We start from the raw sequence: 10,990 nt of genomic DNA, 5'->3' as shown, positions 1-10,990 counted from the left end.
AGCAGTTAGTCGGAGTTATTGACTGATAATAAGTCAAACGCGATGTTGAGATGTTTTATTTAATAAGGATTAAATAATAATGGCTAAAACGAATTAAACGGTTAATTCGTAATTTAAATATAAACGATTATATTTAATTGATGTATATTGAATTAATTATACAATATTGTCATTATCGGACATGTATTATTATATCGACTAATTCATGTTGCTAGACGATATTTTAATAACCGATAACCGATGACGATTTATAATAAAACCGCGTCATATACATTTAGCGAAAATCGAGTTGGACCACGAGTTAAAAAATAAGGAGAAAGTGGAAAGCCCACTTCCCCCTAAAACCCACGGTTTGGCCGAGCAAACAAAAGAGAGGCTCTCTCTCTTTTGTAACCTAAGCATTTTCATTTGAAAATCAACTAGGGTTTTTTTTAGAGCATTTTTTCTCTGAAAAACCTAGATCTCACATCTAGCAAAACTCACAACAATTCTCTCAATATTGCAAGGCAATTAGAGAATACATTCTAGCAAAAGGGCATAGTCTCAGACGGTCTTGGGTGCAACGATTAGGAGGAAATCTACGTTGATTTCTATCTTAGGCCGAATTCTCAAGGACCCGAGGTTAATTCTTATGCCTTATCGTTTTCTCTATTGTTTTTCGTTTATGACATTTTATCACATGTAAAATTTGCGTTATAGTCCTATATTTTAAGGGTTTTATACGGATATTACCCCACACTTTGTACATACTATAGTGGATGGGTAATGATGAGAAAAGATCCTTGCATCCCCGAGGAAATCCTCAAGGATTTTATGAAGAAAATGAAGAAAAGAAGAAGGAAAGAAACTGCCTAACAATCCGTGCGTCTTCCCCTGAAGACGCCCGTCCACCACCCACAACCCGTGCGTCTTCACCCTCTGGACACCCGGGCAAAACCACCCAAAGACGCCCGTCTTCCTCCACAAGACGCCCGGGCAAAAGCTGCCAAATCCGCCCGTCCCGTTCTAAAGACGCCCGGATTCCCAGACAATCCCATTTCGTCTTCTTCAAGCTTCAAGGAAGGATGCACATCTTTTTCTAGAGACCGGAGTCTCCCTAGAGACCGGAGTCTCCCAAAAGAGACCGGCGTTTCCTCAACAAGGGACTTAATCGTCATTTAAGCCCTTAGTTAACCCTAATTCATGCATCTAATCCCCACTATAAATACCTCATTAGTCTAATTATAAGAGCATGTTCTTCTTAGCAATCTTTAGAATAGTTAATATCAATCAAATATCTCTTTAATCTTGTAATCAACATTTAATCAAGTTTTAATACAAGTTTTATTTCCTTAATCTCTCTCTTGTTCATCCTTTATTTTGGGTAATTGAAGATTATTTGGGTTATTATTGGGAGATTGACAACCTTCCAATCAAGCATCAAGTACTTATTTTATTCTTTGCTTTATTATTGGAATCATTAGTAGGTATAATTCTCTTAATCCCTTTTTAATTATTGTTAATCACTTTCATTTATTCATCATGTTTCACTTTGTTGGTATGATTGACAACCTTGCTAGCATGTTCAACATGATAATGAGTGAGTAGTTTCCTTAGCTAGGGTTCATGGGTAATTAGGGGAAACCAACATGGGGAATGATTCATGCTTAAATTAATATGATTTCATAGTTTATTTGCTTGCTTGTTGTGATCTCAACTTATGCGCATGTTATGTTTGATGAAATGTGAGCCTATGAATCCTTGCATTTTTTACCCATCATCTATCTTTTCAATGAGACTTGTAAGACATAAACCAACTCGAGTCTCATTACACCATGTATATTGTTGAGTAGGGAAGATTAAGTCGACTTGTAGGTGTTGTACAATCTAATCAATTCGGCTCCGGGACCCAAACTTTCCTAGGATTGTAAGATATAAACCAACTCGATCCATCACAACAATAATTGCTTGCTTATAACTTGAGAATATGTTTATATGATCAATTCCCATGAATCCCCTATGACCCCATGACACCCTAGTGCTTTTTATCAATTGTTTACATCCCTTTTAATTCATCTTGCTTGTTTACTTTCATTGCTATTTAGTTTAGTGATCTTCTACATCAAACCCCAATTGTGACACCCTTAAGACACCGCTAGTTGCAATAGAAATCTCATCTCAATTCCCGTCCCTTGGGATCCGACCTTTACTTGCCTCTTTACTAATTGTAGAGTTGTTGGTGAAGTTATAAATTGTGTTTTGGTCTAGGTGCTCTTGACGACAAGTACTGAAAACTAAACCCCTCACTAGGGATCACGACCAACAGGAGAGAATGGAAGCCTCCCGATGACAAGAATTTTAAGCTTGCTAATTTGGAGAGCCAAAAAGGCTATTATGAAAAGGCCAAGGTGAAGGGGAGAAATTTTAATGAAAAGCCCCTTGTGGAGGATTGGCTCTATTCCATTTTGAAGTGGCCATGGTTCTATCTTTGCTTATTTGAGGATTGTGCTCAAGCCTTGGACCGGTTATTGAGAGCATTGAGCAAAATGGACAACATCAATAACCATGGAAACAAGGAATGAGTTTGGTGGAGTACTCCCTCAAACCACCATTTGTAAGATACCCTTTCTTCCTTTGACTTTGCATTACATTTACACTTACATTTAGTTATGTACATATACAATTAGCTTGCATTTGTATTATATTTTATATCGCATTTACATTAGTTATTTCAAATAGTATAGTTGCATTGTAATATATCTCATATAGTTAGTTGCATATAGACTAGAATTCATGCATATTCATTAATGACCAAACCTATTCATTTCTACACTAGAAATAGTGTTTAAATCGGTTTGGGGAGGTTTGATCATAGGTGAGAACATGCATCATCTAGTATAATTTAGATTGCATTCATTTGTTATATATGTCATATAGAATTGCATTTAGTTAGAGCATGCATTTATATCATATCATTGCATTTGTACTTCATTCCCATAAAATTAAAAATCCAAAAACATGTACTTTTTTTTTCATTCCTACTCCTACATGTACATTGAGGACAATGTCCAAAATAAAGTGGGGGATGAGAATTTATATTCTAAAAATGATAAAAATTGACAAATTGACAAAAACATGTCTTTTTATTCCATAAAGCATAAAAACAATAAAAATTTGAAAAATTGAAAACCCCAAAAACATGTTCATTTCCTTTATAGTGTAGTCTTGTATATATTGTGGTTGTCTATCCTTTGTCACATTGATCGACTACGCCACATCCGAGACATGAGGATATTGAAGACCGTATGGTATGATCTTTCCAATCTCTTTTTTCCTCTTTATGTTAATGACTATGTGGCTTTATTTTGATTGATGCGGTATAAACAATGTGATTATAGGATTGCATTTAGATTATTTGGCATACTAGTTGGTAGAAGCATATGTATTAGGTTGTATATATGATAGTTGCATCATGGCATATAGCTGCATTTAGGAAACTTTTTGTGAAAACATCTATTTGGGAAGCTTGACAAGTGTATATATGGACCTTGTAGATACTTTTTCTTATTAAAACTTTGCTTGTTATAATACTTCTAAAACACCCTAGGATGTGTCATGCTAGTATCCTTTGACCCATGGATTAAGGCCTAGTCAAGAGTACCTTGTGGTGTGATAACTCATTGGCTACCGTTTATTCCAAGGTGACCCTTGAAGCAATGCAACCATTATCCATATTCTACCACATTTTTGTCAACAAAAGGGAATGGGCACAAAAATCGTTCAAATTTGAGTTCAAGTATTGAAAGTCAAAAAGTTTGCAATTCCATCAAAAGAAAAGAGGAGTAACTAAAATGAAAACTCCTATGCTTCAAATATAAGCACCCTCACTACAAATGGAGTGACTTTGAAAATGTTCAAAAGAAAATGCAAGAAAAAGTTGAAATTGTCAACTATTGAAATGCCAAACATCAAAAGAAATGGCAAAAAGAAAGTGCTCTCAAATGTCAAATGCCACAAGAAATTGGGGGGGAAAACAACAACAAAAACAAACTCCCACATGAAACTCAAATACTACAACCCCTTTATCCATCGAATCCACTTTTGTGCATGGTAGAGAGGGGACGACCCTTCTTCTTGTCTAGGCAAGAAGGGGAATTCCGCGATCCTCCAGTGTTTCTAACACCATAGGGAGACTACTCTTGACGAAAGGTACCCTAGCTTGACACAACTTGGAGGTGATTTATTGGTATCCTCCTAGGCTTAGTAGTTTGAAGAAACCGTATCTATGAAGGAGTGTGTACCCTTAGATTGCTTCCCTTGTAGATAATTTCCGCCGCTTAGATGAGGAAAGTGGCTATTCATTTTTGTAGGTGCATCCATTACTTGTTTTTGTGTCCTTAATGCTTGGATGTATCCCCATTTTGGCAAGCCCCACCTTACCTTGCAAGAAGGCATCTTACCTCATAGATGTCTTGCTGTGAGTTGAAGGGGCGGAGTGAGATCCGCTAATTGTCTCACATCAGTTATATTATTAATAGTTTAAATAAAGGTCTAGTTCTAGTCACCTCTTTACTCGAGACGAGTAAAGGTTCGGTTTGGGGATGTTTGATGTGACTCATAATTGCGCACATTTAGTCCCCTAATGGAACCTATTTTGCATACTATTATAACATTTCATGGCCATTTTATCCGTCAATTTCTTCCTATTTTGCTTTCCTATTGCATTGTATATGTTTTGAAGGAAAGAAGATAATGAGGCGGAATTCCCGTCTCTCGTGCATATTTGGAAGCTTGTTGATGATCTTGGATAGACTAGTATGAAGAGGAGGCAAGAATGATGACCAAGGATGTAGGAATAAAGAGTATATAGAAGGATCATAGGCTAAAAAGCAAGGATGACGAGAAGGAGGCGATTACAAGAGGAAATTGCTCGTACCTAAACCAAGAGTTCCTTCTTTGGCTCTGAAAGTATGCTAGATGAAACGACGTCGAAAAATCAAGTGGTCTAGGCTTTTGAATCACTCCAATAGGAGTCCGGATGAGGAAATGACGTCCGTTTTACAATCCGAGCTCAAATAGACAAGCTGTCCGCCAATCCGCGCGTCCCGAGACCCAAGACGTGCATCTCCTGCAAGACGAGCATCCCCCCTCCAAGACGCTCGGATTGTTAGGCAGACAAGAATGAAGAAGAACACTGTCTCAGATCCGAGCGTCCCGTGCTCGATCCGAGCGTCTTCTCCCAGAGACGCACAGACCCCGTGGCAGAACCGCCCATGCTTCAAAAACGATCCGAGCATATTGTGGCGGGACTAGCAACGTGATATGCTCATCTCCTCGCAAGACTTGCATTTCCCTACTTTAAAACCTAGCATTGTTATTTACTAATCTATCCTTACTTAACCTAATGATGTACTACTATATATACCCCATTTGTAATAATAAAAAAAGGCCAAGTAGATAACCATTAGACTAGTAGTAGATTAGAATAGATTATTCTCAATCATTCCACAAAATTACATTTTAATCTTTTCTTAATCATTGTTCAAGTTTATTACTATTGTGTAATTGAAGATTATTGGGTTATTATTGGAGAATTGACAACTCTTCATCAATCATTCAAGTTTTCTTCTATTATTCTTTCCTTTCCATTTGTTCATCTTAAGTTTGGTATAATTCCTTTACTCTTTACTCTTTATTGTTTATTTCCACATTCTCTTATCATGTTTATACTTGTTGTAATGATTGACACCATTGATGACATGTTTCTCATGATAATGAGTGAGTAGTTCTTTAGCTAGGATTAATGGGAAATTAAGGGAAACCAACATGAGAATTGATTCATACTTAATCTAATGTGTTTTCATAATTATTTTGCTTGCTTGTTGTGATTTCAACTTATGCACATGTTATGTTTGATGAAATGTTAAGCTTATGAATCCTTGCATTTCTTATCCATCACTTATCTTTTCAACGAGACTTGTAAGACATAAACCAACTCGTGTCTCATTAGATCATGCATATAGTGGAATAAGAACGACTAAGTTGACTTGTAGGTGTTGTACTATCTAATCGATTCGGCTCCGTGACCCAAACCTTCTTAGGGATTGTAAGACATACACCAACTCGATCTCATCACAATAATAAGTGCTTGCTATTTAATTGAGAACATGTTTGTATGATCAACTCCCATGAATCCCATATGATCCCATGACATCCTAGTATCCTTTATTATTTGTCTACACCTTTACTTGCTTGTTTTACCTTGTTGCTTGCATTAGTTTAGAACACAACTACAAACCCAAATCAATCGTGAAATTAGCATAAATTGAGATAGATAGACTTAGAACCCAAAGCACACCATCCCATGGATCGACCTCGACTTAACCACTAACTAGTTGTTTGTTGAGAATATAAATGTGTTTGACTGAGAGCCCCAACGACACTCTCATCAATTATATGAATTATCGTATATTATTATCACCCAATTGTCATCCCGGCTCATTATTCAATTATTTATTATTCCGTCTCATAACATAATCATTAATTATAAATATCATTTTTAAAATATAAAAGGCTCAATTATTATTTATAAAACACATTTTCACTATTGACTAGCCACTGACCATGTCACTAAAATACCAGGTATTACAGTTTTGATGTTTTGGGTGTCTAGAAGTTGGGGTTGTGGGTGTGAGGAATTATTCTCCGTAGAGGTCATGGCCCGAGTCAAAGATGATGGTCCTTGGTTTGAGGGAGGATTGTTAGGGTGCAAACCCATATCCCAAATCGGTAGAATAAAGATGGAACATCATCTTTATAAGAGTTCATCAACTATTATAGTACGAGGCCTTGTAGGAAGGAGCCCAAGAGTAAATCTGTAAGAGTTTGGTCCAAAGTGGACAATATCGTACTATTATAGATTGTGGTCACAGATGCAGTAGAGGACCAACACGAGGTATTCACGCTTCCGCACAACAAGTGGTATCAGAGCTCAGGTTCGACTTGGGCTAGACACAAAGATTTATCAGGCCAAGAGATGAAGGTGGACGTACATTATAAGTCGTGGAACTCCTATAGCTTGAGGGAGAGATAACATGTTCGCAATAAACGACATGGTCTCACTGCGTTGAGACAGGGCGGTCCAAGGAAGACCGTCAGCGGCCCGATGTGTGGTGGGCTGAGGCTTAATGGAGGCGACAAAAGCGGTTCATGGTAAGTCCAAAGGCGGTCCGGTGTGGCGCACTGAGGCAGTGGATTCGGACTAGTCTAGGGTATATTGGATGCAGAGGAGTTTGGTACGCAAGTGTAGCACACGCCCCGTGGGACACATTGTGTGTCATTTAAAGGGAGGTTATCAAGACTTGGTGATGCGAGTGTCTAAAAGTTGGTGCTGTATGGTGTGGGGAGTTTTCCATAGAGGTCAAGGTCTGAGTTAAGATGATGGTCCTTGATTTGAGGGAAGGATTGTTAGGGTGCAAACTCATGTCCCACATCGGTAGTGTAAAGGTGAAATAACATCTTTATAAGTGTCTTGAAAATATTATAGTACGAGACCTTCTGGGAAGGAGCCCAAGAATAAATCCGTGAGGGCTTGATCCAAAGCGGACAATATCATACTATTATGGACAGTGGACACCGATGCAGCAGAGGCCCTATACGAGGTATTCACGCTTCCGCACAACAGAGCATATCATATGGCAATAAGGTATTAGAAGAATGCATTATAGATAGTTTAAGCTAAGTTTGTAATTTGCTTGTTACTTCTTTGGTATTTGTAAATTCTGATGTATGAAACATTATTGTTGAAATGAATATCTGATTAATTCTTGTTAAGGTGATCATGATTTCATAAATTTATAATCTAAGAAACACATGTTAAATGGACATGTCATCGTCAACATAGAATCCCAACAATCCGGTTCGACGATCATTGTCATCCTCCCTTCAGAAAGGGTTGTCTTTGTCCACTCATAATATTAGCTTGGTTAGTTGGTCATTTGGCAGTTAAAGGTTCTAAGTTTTTCTATATTTATATTGTAATTGGTTTTTATAACCGGGTTCATATCGTCAAAAAAAAAGTCTTTGCAATGGGTACATAGTACACTAGACCAACTCCCTCGTCAGTCGTCCCTCCAAACATCAATATAAATTTTAAATAATTGTGGATTTTAAAGGGAAAAATACCACGTGAAATCAGCGGAATCTAATACCTCGTAAAACCTCGCCGCACTTAGATCTCTTTATCATATACTCCCTCCGTCCCGATCAATCGTTATCCTTTGGTTTTAGCACAAAGACCAAAGAAATAGAAGGGGGCCAATTACTAAATGACAAGTGGACAAATTAAGTATGAATGATAAAATTGTTCATCAAATTTATTCTCAAAATAGAAAGAATAACAATTAAATGAGATACCAAAAAATAAAAAAATAATAAATAACCGGACATACCGTATCTATTGGGTTTTAAAATGGGAAATAACTCTTGAAATTAGCGGAATCCAACACCTCGTAAAACTTGATTGCACTTCGATCTCCTCATCTATTTGCATTATCACAATATTAAAATGAATATTTGAACGCCTCCTCCAACTAAGCCACGTGAAATTGTTCTTATGTTTCGTCCGTCGGTGGGGTAAACCACGTGAAATCGTGCTTCTAATTCTATCATCTTGGGTCATTTTGGGTTCGGCTTGTTTCTGGTCGTCGGTCGAGATTTATAGGTCTTTTACCCTGAAAAAACGGGTTGAGTCGGATTTATGGGTGGATCAAGCTTTGACGGTCTAGTCACAGCTAATAAAGGTAATGCAAGAGATAAGGTACGCGAAACTGTTGGGCAGTTACGAACTTACGAGAACTAAAAGACAGGAGGTGAAGCCGATTCATTATGAAGATCATTATCATCCTTCTTTCAAAAAAACTCGTCCTTCTACTTCAGTCTCATTCATATGCGATATTAGATCTGTTAATTTGTCACTTACTAGTTATGAAGTCTTCGACGTTCCCTCTTTTGTAGCATAACGGTTATTTTATATACTTCTTTGTTGAAAAAAACAAAACGTTTACTATGGTATGAATCAACCTCGTTATAACTGGAGTGGAACGCTTGGTTTGAAAAGTTGTCATTTGGAAATTTGTTTATCTAATTACGTTCGTGTTTGTGCGGATTAAGTTGACCTACTACTTAAACTGTCAATGAAGTTATATGTTTTGTATATGTGCAGCCAAAAAGTTTGCTAATTAATGTTGTATACTTGTATAACAATTGATAAAGCAAAGAAAATAATCAACACCAAACCTTAAGGAGCGAAAAGAGGTGAATATAAATCTTTGTATCAAAACCAAAGATAAATAAATGGCCGTAATAAATAGAGTATAATTGTATAATACTCCGTAATGGATTGAATACAATTCACCTTCAATCCCGCATATTAGGCCGACTTAGGCTATGTTGCTTAATTAATGGGCTTGACCCAATATCATTTGTATTTATATGCCGATTATGCTAATGAGAAGCGACGTACGATTCACACTAATAAAACATTTCACACCGCTACATTCTATAAATACGAACTATATATTCTACAAGAGACAATAGATTGAATACCCCAAAACATATTGAATTCCAAATATGGATCCATCAACCCTTATATCCTACGACCACAATGAAGAGCTACTAAATGCTCAAACACACATATGGACTTACATTTTCAGCTCCTTAAACTCAATGGCCCTTAAATGTGCTATCCAACTTCAAATCCCGGATACCATCCACAAGCATGGCAAACCCATGACGCTTGGCGAGCTAGCCACCGCGCTCAGTCTCCACCAAACCAAGTGCGCTTCCTTATATCGCATTACGCGCCTTCTCGTTCACTCCAATTTCCTTTCCAAGTCAAAGTTAGTCAACGGGGAAGAGACCTTTGACCTAACCATAAACTCAAAACTTCTGCTAAAGGACCATCCTATGAGTCTAGCACCCTTCGCACTAGCTATGTTTGACCCAACCCTAACTGAGCCAGCTCACCATTTAAGTACTTGGTTTAGAAATGATGATGTGTCACCCTTCCATACCCTCCATGGGTGTGGAATATGGGAGTATGCTGGTAATGAACCGAGATTTAATGATTATTTTAATAAAGCTATGACGAGTGATGCTAAATTTGTTGGCGATATTTTGATGGGCGATGTTGTGTTTAAGGGGTTGCTTGAAGGTGTAGAGTCGTTGGTTGATGTCGCCGGTGGGACGGGGACCTTAGCTAAGGCCATTGCGAATAATTACCCTAGTGTTAAGTGTACGGTGCTTGATTTACCTCATGTGGTTGAAGGGTTAAAAACTAATGGATTGAATCTGGATTTTGTTGGAGGAGACATGTTTCAGTTCATTCCTTCAGCTGATGCCGTGCTTCTAAAGGTAAAGTGTTGAATACTACGGAGTATGTTTTAACTTCACATACATTACTTCATTTTTAATAGCTTCCTTTAAAACTATAATGAAAATAACTGATAATTTACTAATCAAGGTGTAATGCATCAACTGCTACTATAATGAAAACTAGATTATAATCCTTGTAAAGTTGCATAAACATGTATACATAATATACGGAGTATATAGACAGGTTTTAAATTTTTGGAGTTCCTACTTTTTCTTAGTTTAAACAGATAACCGTTTGTATAAATGATTTATACTATAAGGTATGTTTGGATAGCAAAAGTGGAGCATAAGGAAGGGGATAGGAAAGTAGGGAAGGGAAAGGGAGAGAAGGGAATGGGAGGGGAAATGGGGTGTGGGTGTTTGAATACAATTTTCCTCCAAATCTTGTCTATTATGGAGTGATTTTGATTAGGCTTGGAGGAGGGAAATTGAATCCCTCCAAAGCTCTCCTCCTCCATTTCCCTCCACCCTCATTTGCTATCCAAATGAGCGATTTTAAATTCCCTACTCTCCCTCCCTTTCTTTTCCTTCCAAATCACTCAATCCAAACACACCCTAAGGGAAATATGTACTAATA

General features: G+C 37.4%; 1 protein-coding gene across 1 annotated transcript in view; it reads left to right on the top strand.

The window, feature by feature from the left end:
- Positions 1 to 9,609: 9,609 nt before the first annotated feature.
- Positions 9,610 to 10,990, top strand: part of LOC141621801 (trans-resveratrol di-O-methyltransferase-like) — a 29,025-nt gene continuing 27,644 nt past the window's right edge. The window contains exon 1 of the mRNA XM_074438019.1: positions 9,610 to 10,392. Coding sequence (XP_074294120.1) covers positions 9,610 to 10,392 — 783 coding nt within the window. The remainder of the gene's footprint in view (positions 10,393 to 10,990) is intronic.

Source organism: Silene latifolia, chromosome X (genome assembly GCF_048544455.1).
Source record: "Silene latifolia isolate original U9 population chromosome X, ASM4854445v1, whole genome shotgun sequence".
In the NCBI taxonomy this organism is placed as follows: domain Eukaryota; kingdom Viridiplantae; phylum Streptophyta; class Magnoliopsida; order Caryophyllales; family Caryophyllaceae; genus Silene; species Silene latifolia.
Note: the sequence above shows the minus strand (reverse complement) of the source record. Positions and strands in the feature narration are given on the sequence as shown.